This window comes from Leucoraja erinacea, chromosome 5 (genome assembly GCF_028641065.1).
Source record: "Leucoraja erinacea ecotype New England chromosome 5, Leri_hhj_1, whole genome shotgun sequence".
In the NCBI taxonomy this organism is placed as follows: Eukaryota; Metazoa; Chordata; class Chondrichthyes; order Rajiformes; family Rajidae; genus Leucoraja; species Leucoraja erinaceus.
Window position 1 is genome coordinate 16188988 of NC_073381.1, and position 17372 is coordinate 16206359.

A 17372-nucleotide genomic window follows, 5' to 3' on the forward strand; every position below is an offset into this window, starting at 1 on the left:
TTGTTCATACCAGTTTGGCAAAAGAATAAATCAGGAAAGGTAGTACATCCATGGATAACAAGGGAAATCAGGGATAGTATCAAAGCGAAGGATGATGCGTACAAATTAGCCAGAAAAAGCAGCATACCGGAGGACTGGGAGAAATTCAAAGACCAGCAGAGGAGGACAAAGGGTTTAATTAGGAAAGGGAAAATAGATTATGAAAGAAAACTGGCAGGGAACATAAAAACTGACTGCAAAAGTTTTTATAGATATGTGAAAAGAAAGAGATTAGTTAAAACAAATGTAGGTCCCTTGCAGTCAGAAACGGGTGAGTTGATCATGGGGAACAAGGATATGGCGGACCAATTGAATAACTACTTTGGTTCCGTCTTCACTAAGGAAGACATAAATAATTTGTCGGAAATAGCAGGGGACCGCGGGTCAAAGGAGTTGGAGGAATTGAGTGAAATCCAGGTTAGCCGGGAAGTGGTGTTGGGTAAATTGAATGGATTAAAGGCCGATAAATCCCCAGGGCCAGATAGGCTGCATCCCAGAGTACTTAAGGAAATAGCTCCAGAAATAGTGGATGCATTAGTAATAATCTTTCAAAACTCTTTAGATTCTGGAGTAGTTTCTGAAGATTGGCGGGTAGCAAACGTAACCCCACTTTTTAAGAAGGGAAGGAGAGAGAAAATGGGGAATTACAGACCAGTTAGTCTAACATCGGTAGTGGGGAAACTGCTAGAGTCCGTTATTAAAGATGGGATAGCAGCACATTTGGAAAGTGGTGAAATCATTGGACAAAGTCAGCATGGATTTACGAAAGGTAAATCATGTCTGACGAATCTTATAGAATTTTTCGAGGATGTAACTAGTAGCGTGGATAGGGGAGAACCAGTGGATGTGGTGTATCTGGACTTCCAGAAGGCTTTCGACAAGGTCCCACATAAGAGATTAGTATACAAACTTAAAGCACAAGGCATTGGGGGTTCAGTATTGATGTGGATAGAGAACTGGCTGGCAAACAGGAAGCAAAGAGTAGGAGTAAACAGGTCCTTTTCACAATGGCAGGCAGTGACTAGTGGGGTACCGCAAGGCTCAGTGCTGGGACCCCAGCTATTTACAATATATATTAATGATCTGGATGAGGGAATTGAAGGCAATATCTCCAAGTTTGCGGATGACACTAAGCTGGGGGGCAGTGTTAGCTGTGAGGAGGATGCTAGGAGACTGCAAGTTGACTTGGATAGGCTGGGTGAGTGGGCAAATGTTTGGCAGATGCAGTTTAATGTGGATAAATGTGAGGTTATCCATTTTGGTGGCAAAAACGGGAAAGCAGATTATTATCTAAATGGTGGCCGATTGGGAAAGGGGAGATGCAGCAAGACCTGGGTGTCATGGTACACCAGTCATTGAAGGTAGGCATGCAGGTGCAGCAGGCAGTAAAGAAAGCGAATGGTATGTTAGCTTTCATTGCAAAAGGATTTGAGTATAGGAGCAGGGAGGTTCTACTGCAGTTGTACAGGGTCTTGGTGAGACCACACCTGGAGTATTGCGTACAGTTTTGGTCTCCAAATCTGAGGAAGGACATTATTGCCATAGAGGGAGTGCAGAGACGGTTCACCAGACTGATTCCTGGGATGTCAGGACTGTCTTATGAAGAAAGACTGGATAGACTTGGTTTATACTCGGCACGGTGGTGGAGAGATTCATCTGCTTGCAGTTCATGGTGTGGATATCTCTTAAAATCTGTCTGTGCCCAACATATTGATGTAATCACCAAAAAAAAGGTCATCAATTTCTCTATATGAGATTAGATTAGATTAGATTCCTTTATTGTCAATCAGACCTTTCGGTCTGAACGAAATTATGTTGCCTGCAGTCATACACAGAACAAATAAAAACAAAACATACAATAAACACAAATTAAACATCCACCACAGTGAGTTCACCAAGCACATCCTCACTGTGAAGGAGGCAAAGTCTTTAGTCTCCGTCTCTTCCCTCCTTGTTCTCCCTCTGCGCTGAGGCGATTGATCCTGGTGGGAGATGCCGCCCACCAGTCCAGCGGACCTCCGTGGTGATGTCGCCGCCGCTGAAAGCCAGAACGCCGTCTCCGCTCCGAGACGGCCCGCCACAGCATCAGCCCCGGGCAGCCGCCCCAGCTCCAGGCCGCCGCCCCAGCTCCGGGTCCCGCAGTCTCTGCTCCGGGCCGCCGCCCCAGCTCCGGGTCTCGCAGTCTCCGCTCCGGGCCGCTGCACCAGCTCCGGGTCCCTCAGTCTCAGCTCCGAGCCCCGCTGCATCAGCTCCAGGCCGCTGCATCAGCTCCAGGCCGCCGCCGAAAGCCAGAACGCCGCACCAGCAAGTCGGGCCACCGCTGCCTTAGCCCTGCTGACGGCCAGCCTCTCTTTGGTGAGTCCTGGCTGGCTCTGCTTCCGGAGCCTCAGGGTCAGTCGCAGGCTGGAGGACGCCAGCTCCGCCATTAGGCCTCAGCGCAGACGGAGGCAGAGAAGGGGGATATGACACAAAAAAGTCGCATTCCCCCGAAGGAAGAGACAGAGAACATGTTTCACCCTCTCTCTAACACAACCCAACAAACTAAAACTTAACCAAAACGAGACAAAAAAAACAACAGAAAAAAGTAAAGACAGACGGACTGCTGGCAAGCCACAGCTGTTAACAGTGCCGCCACTACTGGAAGTTCATGTTCTTAATGATTTATCTCTGTAAAATATCCTGAGAAATCACAGCAACCTTCTTTCGACTCTCTTAACCCACCCATTGCTTTATCACAGGAAGGAAAGGTTGAAGAAGTGGCAGAGTAAAAACCTGTTGCTTCTTCATGGCCAAACCATTCAAGTTTACCAAGGAAAATGCATTGCATGAGAAATAAGGTTGTAATAATAGCTTATTAAGAGACAGCATAACCATCACTTGAAGTCAGGGAGAAGCCCTGGACATCTGATAGCTTTCAGGAGAAGTTCATCCATCAATGCTGCCTCAGAAGACGAATGAAAAGCACAATACTGTGGCATTCATGGGATACTGGTATGGATGCAAATCAATGTGCAATGACAAGTTATGTGACGTGGACACAAATTGCATCAGTTGATGTCAGCCATTAGGGCAGGCTTAAACATTCCCATAGAGAAACACTTGCATTCTCAGTGAGGTGTGAAGATAGAGTAAGCAATGAGGAAATAAATGTTAAAGGATCATGCTATACAATCTGTTTAAGAAGGAACTGCAGATGCTGGAAAATCGAAGGTAGACAAAAATGCTGGAGAAGCTCAGCGGGTGAGGCAGCATCTATGCAGCGAAGGAAATAGGCGATGTTTCGGGTCGAGTCCCTGCTTCAGACTGCTATGCAATCTATTCATTTATTGAAGTAAAATACATCATATTTTTATGACTGATAAATATTATTAGTCTTTAAAATATTAACTCCTCAATGTGTTTCCACTTAATTCCAACTGTTCACAGGGTGATAAAGGACTTCCTGGTAGTGAAGGAAGACCTGGTGTGGAAGGACCAAGGGTAAGTTGTGCTTGTATTCTCTTTTGAATGAATAAACCTGGTAAGTTTGAAAATGACTTAAACTTCTATGGTTACAATAAAATTAACAAAGTTGTGTTTTGCAGGGTCTCAGAGGTGATCCAGGGTTTCCTGGTCTGAAAGGTACTAAAGGAGAACTTGTGAGTAATGGCATGGATAATAATTTATTTTAACTGTTTTGGTAAATGTCTACATTTTTGAGGTGAAAATTATGCACAATTGTAGTATAATTTTTTCCTATTTGTCAGAGGCAGCACTATTCAAAGTAACTCTGAAGATATTGCACAATCAAGTTTCATGTACCATGTCTCCCTAATAAGGCATAAATGAGAACTTCACCAATTTCAAATATGGCATTTTAAAATAGCAATACTTGTATTTTGTGCTGAATCCAAAGGATGTTATAAAATTAAAAATTATTTTTCTATCACAATTGCGGACTTGTCAGGGCATAGACTATGAAATGAATTTTTAATGTTACCATTAAGGCTGGGTTTGTTCCCAGACATAGAAAGTGTGTTCCATGCCATGTTCCCTAACCAGCTTTATGTATTAAGGCTGGTTTCTATTGCTGGTGAGAATAGCCTTCACACCAATACTGGTCACAAAGCCATGCGTGCACAGTCTCTTTATTCGACCAATTAACCTCAAAGAAAAATGATAATTGAAGGCCAACAAAACTTCCTGAACATTTGTAACTATTGCTTTTTGCCAAGGGCTCCTGAATGTGGAAATTTCCCCTTTATCTCAGAGATCCAATCTCACTCTTTGAAATTGCTGCACCTTTAACATTTGCCATCTGCAGTTTGTTGCAGTTTGCAGGTGGCACCATGATGGCAACCTCGCCAGCAGCCTGTGTGTCATTTCGACTTTTTTTGTTATTTTTAGCGTGTCTAAAATGTATGTTATAATGTTTCCCAGTATGTTTTATGCGGGGAGTGAGGGGAATAGGGGGAGAGGAGTTATGGAGGGAGGGAGAGTGACTGAGGGTATGGGAAAGAACAGGGAGAGAGAGGTGAGAGAGGGATTGGGAAAGAAGAGAGAGGGTGAAAAGGAGGGAAAGAGAGTGCTGGGGATGAGGGGAAATGAGCTGCGCCTGTGCAGTTGGGGCTATGGGTGAGTGGTGGAATATTGTGTTGGGAGACCAATCCTCCTGTGTGACAGGGAACCACTGAGTGAGTCCGGAGCCGGGTCCTGGAGCCGGTGAGTGGGGCCGGGAACCGGTTAGCCCTCACACACCCGCTCCACACCCCCTCCCCCCACACTTCCCCCCCCCCCCTGCCACCCCATACCCTTCCCCCCTTCCCACATACACCCTTCCCCTACCTTCACAACCCCCATTACCCCCATAAACCCCCCTCCCCCACACCCACTCCCCTCTCCCCCACACCCCCACCCCCCCCACAATCACCCACACATGCCCCCATCCCCTAGGTCCTGCCGACTGACAAAACTTCCAACTACCAGTTTCCAAAGTTATTTTACCAGTTATTTTCAAAAGTACATTTTCTGTTTCATTTATTATTACATCATTTGTTTCACGGATGGAGCCAGTCCTTATTTTTATTTACCCTCTTGCAGACTGAATAACTTCATGATACTCTTAAGCTACAGTGCCTTCCATAATGTTTGGAACAAAGACCCACCACTTATTTATTTGCCTCTGTACTCCACAATTTGAGATTTATAGTAGAAAAAAATCACCTGTGGTTAAAGTGCACATTATCAGATTTTATTAAAGGCCATTTTTATACATTTTAGTTTCACCATGCAGAAATTACAGCTGTGTCTATACATATCCCTCCATTTCAGGGCACTGTAATGTTTGGAACACATGGTTTCACAGGAGTTTGTAATTGCTCAGGTGTGTTTAATTGCCTCCTTAATGCAGGTATAAGCGAGCTCCTAGAACCTAATCTTTCCTCCAGTCTTTCCATCACCTTTGGTAACTGTTATTGCCGTTTATCAACATGAGGACCAAGGTTGTGCCAAAGAAAGTCAAATAAGCCATTATGAGACAGAGAAACAAGAATAAAACTGTTAGATACATCAGCCAAAGGCTTACCAAAATCAACTGTTTGGAACAGCATTAAGAAGGAAGAGAGCACTGATGAGCTTACTAATTGCAAAGGGACTGGCAGGCCAAGGAAGACCTCCACAGCTGATGACAGAAGAATTATCTCTGTAATAAAGATAAATCCCTAAACACCAGTCCGACAAATCAGAAACACTCTTCAGGAGTCAGGTACGGATTTGTCAATGACCACTGTCTGCAGAAGACTTCATGAACAGAAATACAGAGGCTACGCTGCAAGATGCAAACCACTGGTTAGCTGCAAAAATAGGATGGCCAGGTTACAGTTTGCCAAGAAGTACTTAAAAGAGCCACAGTTCTAGAAAAACCACAGTTCTAGAAAAAGGTCTTGTGGACAGATGAGACAAAGATTGCCATATTGCCATATATTAATGATCTGGATGAGGAAGGAATTGAAGGCAATATCTCCAAGTTTGCGGATGACACTAAGCTGGGGGGCAGTGTTAGCTGTGAGGAAGATGCTAGGAGACTGCAGGGTGACTTGGATAGGCTGGGTGAGTGGGCAAATGTTTGGCAGATGCAGTATAATGTGGATAAATGTGAGGTTATCCATTTTGGTGGCAAAAATAGGAAAGCAGACTATTATCTAAATGGTGGCCGATTGGGAAAGGGGGGAGATGCAGCGAGACCTGGGTGTCATGGTACACCAGTTATTGAAGGTAGGCATGCAGGTGCAGCAGGCAGTAAAGAAAGCGAATGGTATGTTAGCTTTCATTGCAAAAGGATTTGAGTATAGGAGCAGAGAGGTTCTACTGCAGTTGTACAGGGTCTTGGTGAGGCCACACCTGGAGTATTGCGCACAGTTTTGGTCTCCAAACTGAGGAAGGACATTATTGCCATAGAGGGAGTGCAGAGACGGTTCACCAGACTGATTCCTGGGATGTCAGGACTGTCTTATGAAGAAAGACTGGATAGACTTGGTTTATACTCTCTAGAATTTAGGAGATTGAGAGGGGATCTTATAGAAACTTACAAAACTCTTAAGGGGTGGACAGGCTAGATGCAGGAAGATTGTTCCCGATGTTAGGGAAGGCCAGGACAAGGGGTCACAGCTTAAGGATAAAGGGGAAATCCTTTAAAACCGAGATGAGAAGAACTTTTTTCACGCAGAGAGTGGTGAATCTCTGGAACTCTCTGCCACAGAGGGTAGTTGAGGCCAGTTCATTGGCTATATTTAAGAGGGAGTTAGATGTGGCTAAGGGGATCAGGGGGGTATGGAGAGAAGGGAATAGGTACGGGATACTGAGTTGGATGATCAGCCATGATCATATTGAATGGCGGTGCAGGCTCGAAGGGCCGAATGGCCTACTCCTGCACCTAATTTCTATGTTTCTATGTTTCTATCAGAGTGATGGCAAGAGCAAAGTATGGAGGAGAGAAGGAACTGCCCACCTCATCTGTGAAACACGGTGGTGGGGGTGTCATGGCCTGGGCATGTATGGCTGCTGGAGGTACTGGCTCACTTATTTTCATTGATGATACAACTGCTGATGGTAGTAGCATAATGAATTCTGAAGTGTATAGACACATCCTATCTGCTCTAGTTCAAACAAATGCCTCAAGACTCATTGGCCGGCGGTTCATTCTATAGCAAGACAATGATCCCAAACATACTGCTAAAGCAACAAAGGAATTTTTCAAAGCTACAAAATGGTAAATTCTTCAGTGGCCAAGTCAATCACCCGATCTGAACCCAATTGAGCATGCCTTTTATATGCTGAAGAGAAAAATGAAGGGGACTAGCCCCCAAAACAAGCATAAGCTAAAGATGGCTGCAATACAGGCCTGGCAGAGCATCACCAGAGAAGACACCCAAAAACTGGTGATGTCCATGAATCGCAGACTTCAAGCAGTCATTGCATGCAAAGGATATGCAACAAAATACTAAACATGACTACTTTCATTTACATGACATTGCTGTGTCCCAAACATTATAGTGCCCTGAAATGGGGGGGACTATGTATAAACACTGCTGTAATTTCTACATGGTGAAACCAATATGTGTAAAAATGGTCTTTATTAAAATCTTACAATGTGCACTTTAACCACATGTGATTTGTTTCTATTACAAATCTCAAATTGTGGAGTACAGAGGCAAATAAATGTTGGGTCTTTGTCCCAAACATTATGGAGAGGACTGTATATCACAAATGTGGCTTGCTTCAGCAACATAGCCCTTTGAATATTGTAACTTGAACAGAAGCTTTCTGGCCAGGACTCAAGGGCCTGAGCTACAGGGAAAGGCTAGGACTTTAATCCTTGGAGCGTAGTTGGATGAGATGTGATTTTACAGAGGTGCATAAGATATTGAGGGGAATAGATTGGGTGAATGGACAGAGTATTTTACCAAGAGATGGGGAAACAAGAACCAGAGGACCTAGGTTTAAGGTGAAAGGGGAAGTATATTTAATGGATTTCAGGGGCAGCTTTTTCACAGTGATGGGTATATGAAATGAGCTGTCAGAGGGAGGTAGTTGAGGCAGAAATTACAACAACAGTTAAAAGACATTTGGACAGCCAAAGAGGTTCCAACAGAACAACAAAACTTAATCTCCAGCTGTGTCTTCTGTAAAAGCTGTGATTTTAATAATTTTGTATATCTCTGGCATTTTGTGATATTGAAACACTTTTCAAATTGAAGTAAATAAACTACAATAAACAGCTGAACCCATTTATAATGAATAGCATTAATACTATTATGTTCTGATCTACAGCTCGACATTTCACTATGCCAACATGAGCTTATATGCAATACCATTGAGAGAAAAACAATATTAATAAAATTATAATCTATATGCAGGGCGTTCCAGGAGTTTATGGGCCAAAGGGAGATTCTGGGTATAAGGTAAGTTGGTGTGATCTTGCGACTATTTGCACAGACTTCCACAAAAAGAAATGTTCATTTTCATTTATGACGAACACCACCATTTTCTGACAGGGGATACTTGGAAATCCAGGGCAACCAGGAAGAGATGGGGACCCAGGCATTGAGGTATAACTTCTTCAATTCGCATGTAAAACACATTCAATATATATATGAATTTTATTTGTAAGAGTAAACTATATTAATTCTTCTAATTACTATTTTTAGGCATATCAAGGGCAACAGGGACCAAAAGGACAAAAAGGCATTACTGGACCCAAGGTTAATGGACTGTTCTCTTGTTTTGGGATAATTTGATCAATGATACAAAACAAAAAGTCTGCAATTATTTTCTTTATTTTAAAGGGAGAGAAAGGACTTCCAGGACCTCGAGGTCATGAAGGTCACATAGGAAAACGTGTAAGTAAATAAATATATAACTTTTTTTGATATTCTGATTCTAATTCAGAACTGCTTTATATTTAATAGCAGGACTGTCCACATGATCCTACAAGTGCATATCACTGGCTGCTACATTGAGAACATTTCTACCAAATAATTTCACAGGGCTTTCCCCATTCAAGATATTTAAAAAGAAACATTTCCTGACTCAATAAACCTTGTAGTCAAGTCTCTGTTTCTTCTATCATGCAATAAATGTCAATTTTACATGATCTTTTAATCTTATACAATAGGGACCAAAAGGCCATAAAGGTAATGCAGGAATACCTGGATGGCATGGGATTGTTGGATATCCTGGAAACCAAGTAAGTTTTATAATCTCAAAAAATTGTTCTTTCTACAGATCAGTATTTTAATAATTGACATGTTCTATTATTTGACAACCTGTGTTAATATTTTTCCCCCCTATAGGGTCATGTAGGATACCCAGGAGCAAGTGGATTAAAGGTATGGTAGAACTTGTTTGACATACTATAACATCTCAGCACAATGAGAGAATTGTTTGATCTGCCACCATTGACAGAAGAGTCTTGTGCTATCTTTATTCTTGAACCCAATCTACTCTAATGAAATGGATGCCTGTCATAAAATCTGTCAAGCTGAAATTGATTTCTTGTACAGGCAAATCTTTAACAGATTCCCATATATCATGATTGCCCACTTTCTTCAACCTGCACCTATTAAACAAATTCTTGCTATTTATGATTTTTTTGTGGGATCTTGTATAGATGTTTTGCAATGCAACAATAGTGAAAATATTCTAGTAGTAATCTACTGAAACTGGAAGTAGATGGACAATACCGAAGATGTGATAATGTACTAAATAAATAGAAGTTATTTCTTCTCCCTTCTCACATTTTGCTCAGTATTATAATAACCTCCAATACTTGAGACTTCTGGTGGTAACATTCAATGCTCGCAGAATAACGTATTGATATTATCAGTCTGATCCATGGCTTACAATCTGCCAGATCTTCTTTTGCATAATACTGATGGGTTGAGAAATATTTAGGGCAATTCAAGATTCAAGCCAGTTTATTGTCATGTGATAATAATGTGACATCAAGATATCATGTGATAGGACAATGAAATTCTTGCTTTGCTTCAGCACAACAGAATATGGTAGGCATCACTACAGAACAGATCAGTGTGTCCATATACCATTATATAAGTATATACACACATGAAAAAATAAACAGATAAAGTGCAAATAAACAGATAACGGGCTATTAATGTTCAGAGTTTAGTTTGAGTTGAGTTTAATAGCCAGATGGCTGTGGGGGAGAAGAAACCATTACCATAATTTTCATCTTCCTGATGAAGTTGAATTTCAAACCATGTTAATTTCTTAAAGGACACTAAACACATGGTAAATATTTATTTAAAAGATCTGAATAATTGCAAGTTGCCATTTATTTGTCACAATTTTTTTTTTAAACTAACTACTGAAAATTAATTATTATACCTCAGGGGGATAAAGGTGCTGATGGAAGACTGGGTTCTGAAGGTCTAAAGGTAATGTAAAAATGTTACATAAAATTACAATTTAGTGGTACTAAGAAGTAATTATAACAGTACTGACATCTTCCAATATCTTTTGTTTAAGGGTGGAAAAGGAGGAAAAGGACCAAAAGGAGAAGTAAGTAAAGCAATTCATATGATTACCAAGCAAAGAAGGCAAATTATTAAGAAATTTGGAGACACAAGGAACCACAGATGCTGGTTTACAAAAAGAGACACAAACTGTTGGAATAACTTAGCTGGTCAGGCAGTATCTCTGGAGAACATAGATGGGTAACCTTTTCCATAAATTAAAACCAGCCATGCTTGTTTCTGGATTTCAATACCCAAAGCTTCCATTGTAATATTAAAGGAGCACCTGTGAAAGAGTACATTTTCACAGATGGTATCACTGGTATTGCCATACAATGATAAACAGACCGTGAAAAACACTGACTCTACATGATTGACTTTCATATTTGTCTTCAAGGGGCAGTGACCTTTTCTAATATCAGACCTTGTATCCTACACAATCCAGTAGCACAGAGAATGCAGAATTTCCATTCCATTCTAGCTGGTCTCTGATCATCAGTCCTTACTAATCAGCCAGCCAGTGATTCCCAGTCAATACAATGTTATGTTTCACAATGGGTTTCGCAAATAAGTCAGTTTGTGATTCAAATGTATTTGGTAATGATTAGCACTCAAATTCATATTCACGAAATACAATTTTTTTCTGTTTGTAGAAGTGATATTGTGATTACATATACATGCTTTTCTATGAAGAAGGGTTTCGGCCCGAAACGTCGCCTATTTCCTTCGCTCCATAGATGCTGCTGCACCCGCTGAGTTTCTCCAGCATTTTTGTGTACCTTTTCTATTAGGTACTGTGTTTCCAATTTATGTTATATATTTGTGCATATTTGCCAATGTACATGTTGATGTACTTATGTAGTGCACATCATAGAATGCATGATTGATTTGCTACATAACTGGTTTGCTTAGTAGTCAGATACTTTCTCGAGCAAGTGTTGCAGCTATTCATTGATTTTGGGAGATTGTAAAATACTTCAGTTGCTGACAGATTATCGCTATTGTTGAACCATGATACATCCCTTTTTAAATAACTATGAAGAATCTTTTTCTTACACTTTGCACTTTTGAAAGTTGAGTCCTATAACTGTTATTATTTTAAAATATTGGATTAAAACTGATCTGCATGAAGGGTAGCCATTGGTCTCAGTGACATTTTCATTTTAATTGTTATTTTGTGAAGAAGTTGCCACCTGTTCTCTTCACCCCATAATTAGCTATTTTTCTTACTTTGCCCATGTGCCTTGCTCTGGAATTCTGGTGCTGCATTTCCTTCCATAAAATCCATCAACTTGCCCAAGGATTAGATCCTCCCCGTCAATTATTTTTGTTCCTCTTACGCCATAGGATGCTTTCCAATTTAAGATGACTACTAAGTACAAGTCATCACTTTTTAGAATATATAATTATTTTGAAGCTTTTTATTTCATTTTCTAGCCAGGTGGTAGAGGTGATTCTGGACTTGTGGGTCTCAAGGGTAAAAGAGGACCTCCTGGAAAACCAGGCTGTAGGGGTTCACTTGGAGAACGTGGTATTGCTGGTGAAACGGGCTTCCCTGGATTTTCTGGACCTGCTGGACCTCCAGTAAGTAAAATTTGACATCTTAAACTATGTGCATTAATGTTACATCTCAAATCAACTTTTGTGACTTTGTGAGAATAGAAATATTAGACATAACAATATTGTCATGGCAAGCTTAAATCAAAATGGTGGAGAAATATCCAGTGAATTTGAGGTGTAATGATTACGTTGGTTAAAAAGGTATTTATCTAGAAATTAAATCACGCAGAACTATGTTCTTAAATACAATGTGTTTGAATTTTGAAGTCTTCTGAGTAAATTATGAAGACATTATTTTGCAAGAAATTCAACCTTCTGGGCATGATGGATGTACGTGCACATTTGTTGTTTAGCACATGGTATGTGCACCAAGCAACACCATCCATTGTGCATTGTCGTATTGAGCTTTGCCACTTGGAACTGGGTCATGTTTTTCTCCACCAGGAAAGTTGTTGACCATCCACAAAGTACATCTTCAAAGCCCATCAATACCTATACTTCATTAGAAGATTGAGGAGAGTCAGTATGTCGACAATTACTCTTGAACCTCTACAGATGTGTGGTAGAGAGCATATTGACTGGTTGCATCATGGCCTGGTTCAGCAACTCAAACATCCAGGAACAAAGGAGATTACAAAAAGTGGAAGGCACTGCCCAGTTCATAACGTGCACTGCGCTCGTCACCATCAAAGGGATCTATAGGAGGTGCTGCATCAAAAAAAGTTAGCATTATCAAGGACCCACACCCTGCCCACACTCTCTTTTCACTCCTGCCATCGGGAAGAATGTATAGGAGTTGAAAATTGTGACCTCCAGGTTCATGAACAGCATCCAGTGTGTCATCCATGGAGTGCTGTGTTTGCAAACCTGTTGTGCAGCTGCAATTAAAAACTCCATAGTTATTTTTCATTACATATGATAATTAAACACTCTTGGCCACTTACCTTTACATATTGCTTCAGAGATTGCCTGGTGTCGTGTGAGGCTGCAGTAAGGTCACACAATAATTTTGAGTGAAGTCCAAAGTTGTTTCTCCACTTCACTCGGACTCATTCCCCTTAGTGTGCTGCATGAGCTGCAACAATAGGACAGGTGTTGGAGCCAGAGCAAAATTACCTTGAGGCAAAAATACACTGTTCGGTGGGGGCGCTGCGAGATGGCTGCCCTGCCAGCAGTGTGTTCATTATTTCCACTTTTTGTGTTTTTTTTAGTGTGTCCAAATGTTTGTTTTAGTTTCTCTCGTGTGGGTGGTGGTGAGGGGGTGGTAAGGGGGGAACAGCTTTGGGTCGCCTCCTCAACGGAGAGGTGACTTTTCCATGTTGCCTCCCTCACGGCCTAACAGCATGGACTGGAGTGGCCTTTCCCAGAGTCGGGCCCGGAGTTTCAGCAGTGGGTGCAGGGTGGACTTTTCATCGCGGAGCGGGCAAGCCCTTGCCGGGGTCGCCAGAAGGGAGTGCTCTGATCAGTGGCCCGCGGACTGTTACATCCTGACGCCGTGGTCTGCGGAGCTTCTAGCCGCGGGCGCGCCGTGGACTTACCATCCGGAGCCTGGGTTCCCTGGGGACTGCCAGTTCAACAAGTTAACGACGCAGTTTTGCCAGGACGGCGGGAAGTCCAGGCAAAGAGGCTGCCGGTCGGAGGCCAGCGGGTAACGATCCAAGGGCTGTGGCGGGGACTGCCAGAGAAGAGCTCCATCCGCCAGCCTGCGGCCTACAACATCCTGAAGCCGCGGTTTCCAGTAGGAAAGCGGCGATTCGGGACCTCCAAGCCGCGGAGTGTGTTCGACCGTCCCGATGAGAGGGCCTGTACATCCGGCCGCCCGTAGCGGCGACTGCGGAGGTTAATGGCCCCGACCACAGGTGAACAATGGAGGAGGACTGACTGTACTTTGTGCCTTCCACACAGTGAAGAATGCTGTGGTGAATGTTTGTGTTAAATCTTATAGTGTATTGTGTGTTCTTTTTTATTGTACCGCTGCTGGCAAATTCATTTCACTGCACTTGTATGTGTATGTGACGAATAAAACTGATTGATTGATTGAGGCCCTGACAAAGCAGAGCAGGAAAGGTACATGGCTGCTGTCCTTAGCCTCTAAGTTTGTTCAAAGAGTACTTTTTCTATCTCCAAGGCAATATATGCAAGATTTTCCGTCAGAAGTGGTCTCCTGAATTATGTCATGCTGAAGATGGAGCCACAGTACGTATGTGTGCCAAGGCTACTCTGCCAATAGATCGCGGTCACTCTGAACTTCATACCTTCGATCTCATTCCATGTAGCTGAATTATGTCATAATTCCCATGCACTAACAACGATCACCCATACACTAGTTGTACCTTACAACACTGGGGACAATTACAGAAGCCAATTAGCCTACATATTTGCACATCTTTGGAAGGTGGGAGCACCTGGAGAAAACCCACACAGTCGCAGAGAGAACATCCAAACTCCGTACAGGCAGCACTCGAGGTTAGGATCGAACCTGGGTCTCTGACACTTGTGAGGCAGCAACTCTATCGACGTGTCACTGTGCCGCTATTTTACTTTAAAATAAATTGATATTTTGAACTCATGCCACTCGGCATGATAGCAGCATTATGATTTATATTGCAATACAATTATAAATCTTTGTAACACACAGCAAATTTTGAATTGCTTTCATCTATTTTAGGGTCCTGTTCTACCCGCCAGTCATGTGATTGAGGTCTGCAAAAGATTTGTTCTTGAACAGATGTCGCTATATACAAGTATGGTGCGAAGGAAATGTATCAGCGCATGCCCTCTTTATGGAGATGTTTCCACAGGACCTCCTGGACCAGTTGGTGAAAAAGGACAACCTGGGAAACCTGTGAGTTACAGATAGTTCACGTTTGTGTATAGAACAATGTTGATTTTTGCTGCACAAATACATAGGCATTTCCTGCACCAAAGTTTTGAAGAACAAGTAAGAATAAAGAGTTCCTACATATTATACAGAACTAATGAACGAAAAGAGCAATCACACTGTCCGAAGTATATTACCAACCTCTAAGCAATCAAAGAGAGCTACAAGAACAAGAAGGAGCCTACATTTTAAAAAGTACTGAAACATTGGGGCACCACAAGTGGGTGATTTCAATCACTCAAAATATTATATTCCTATTCCTTCGCTCATTAGATGCTGCCTCACCTGCTGAGTTTCTCCGGCATTTTTGTCTACCTTTGATTTTACCAGCATCTGCAGTTCTTTCTTAAACTAAATATTAACATGATCACTGACAAACTCAAGGGCACAGGTGGCACAGCATTCATGAATTTCATTCAGGAGAGTTCTTTCTTAAACTAAATATTAACATGATCACTGACAAACTCAAGGGCACAGATGGCACAGGATTCATGAATTTCATTCAAGAGAACTATTTTATCCCTGTGAGTAGGTGCGATTCTGGGTTTGGTTTTAGTAAATGAGGTCGGATAGCTGGAAGGTGTATCAGTGGAAAAGCATTTTTGTGGTAGTGATCGTAACTAATAGAATTAGCATAATTACAGAAAGGAATGGATGCTGAAAACAAATGAGAAATAATGTATTTGGGAGCAGCAAGAAGGCAAGAAAACGTGCAATAAGATTTAAGATTCAAGTGAGTTTATTGTCATGTTTCCCAGATAGGACAATTAAATACTTGCTTTGCTTCAGTACAACAGAATACAGTGGGCATAAATAAATACAGAACAGATCAGGAAAATTTCTCAAATTTATCATTAAAAAGGAGCAATTTTACATGTCTAAATACTTAACAAACCAGATGAAATATATCCAGGATGCTCTGATTGAACTGGAACAGTGAGAAAATAATTGTGTTTTACGTTTCAGAGACAGTGGAGAGAATAGACAGAAAAAAGCTCCCAATCTGAAACATCGCCTGTTCATTTCCCTTCACAGATGCTGCCTGACCTGTTGAGTTCCTCCAGTAGTTTGCTTTATACGCACAAATTTCTAGCCAGCTTCTTAAATTAAAAAATCTTAACTGATTGGCAAGACAGGAATTATCACTCATAATAGTAAGATTAAATGAGAACTTACCAGTTTAAAGTTTGATCTTTATTTTATGAGGAATTACGTCAAGGGACTACGTGAAGAAGGCTGTCCAGGCGCACGCGCATCAAACTTCAAAGCAGCGGTGTGAAATCACAGATGATATATACCGAAGCATAATAATAAGCCACGTGATACAAAACTTAACTTACCTTTGATCTTTATTAGGGTGGGAGTGGAGGGCACATAGTCCCTCGACGTAACCCCTCATAAAATAAAGATCAAACTTCAAACTGGTAAGTTCTCGTTTAACCTTACTATTTTATTTCGGAGTCATGTGAGTGACTACGTGAAGATTTTAAAGCTTCTGTGATTTCAGGCTGTAGATTCAATTCCGGCGTATCACTGCATTTTGATCGACTCTGAGGGAAAAACAGTTAATAACATGCAACCATAACATTTGTTTAATCAGTTAATGGTTTATTTTATGATAAACATTATGTGTCCCATTTTAATCACTAGGGACATTTAATACTGAATCCAAAACAGTACCACCAAATACGCCAGGGTCTGCAATCTCTTTGTGGTAATACTTGTGAAACATCCTTTCATTTGCCCATCCTGCGGCCGCGAGGATATGGTCTATTGGAACGTCCAAATCCTTGGCCGCCGATGTTGCCGCCGCCCTGGTGGAATGAGATTTAAATTTGTCAGTATCAATTCCTGAATCCAATAGCACCTTTTTCAGCCATCTTGAAATTGTTTGTGTTTGTCACTTTTTTGTGATCTGAAGGATATGCTGAAAAAAACAATTTACACCCCGAGACTCCTGGTCTGCTCTGTTTTAGCAGGTCCTAGACATAGAATGTAATTTCCTCTGTTGTCATTCCCATTCTGTCTACCCGTAACTTATGTAATGTTTGTTCTCTTTGGGCTGAGACTAAAGCCATTAACATGACTGCTTTCATGGTGATTTTGTCTAAAGACAAATTTGAGATGGGATCCCAATCCCTAAGCAGTGTTAGTACATCCCTCACATTCCAGATTTCCGTATATCTCGGTCTGGGAGGTTTAGCATTAAAGATGCCCTTCATATATCTACAAATCAACGGGTCTGATCTTAGAACCTGGTGTTCCGATGGTCTCGATAAGTATGCCGACAAAGCACTCCTTGCCGTGTTGATCGCACTATAACTTAAATTAGCATCAAAATGTAATATTGACAAGAATTCTACCACATCTGAAGTGTCTAC

At 41.6% G+C, this 17372-nt stretch overlaps 1 protein-coding gene across 1 annotated transcript in view; it reads left to right on the forward strand.

The window, feature by feature from the left end:
* zmp:0000000760 (collagen alpha-1(XXII) chain) overlaps positions 1-17372 on the forward strand; it is a 71292-nt gene that overhangs the window by 44533 nt on the left and 9387 nt on the right. Inside the window, exons 14-25 of the mRNA XM_055635075.1 lie at positions 3466-3519; positions 3624-3677; positions 8433-8477; positions 8571-8624; positions 8724-8777; positions 8862-8915; positions 9191-9262; positions 9369-9404; positions 10428-10472; positions 10564-10596; positions 11988-12134; positions 14779-14955. Coding sequence (XP_055491050.1) covers positions 3466-3519; positions 3624-3677; positions 8433-8477; positions 8571-8624; positions 8724-8777; positions 8862-8915; positions 9191-9262; positions 9369-9404; positions 10428-10472; positions 10564-10596; positions 11988-12134; positions 14779-14955 — 825 coding nt within the window. The remainder of the gene's footprint in view (positions 1-3465; positions 3520-3623; positions 3678-8432; positions 8478-8570; positions 8625-8723; positions 8778-8861; positions 8916-9190; positions 9263-9368; positions 9405-10427; positions 10473-10563; positions 10597-11987; positions 12135-14778; positions 14956-17372) is intronic.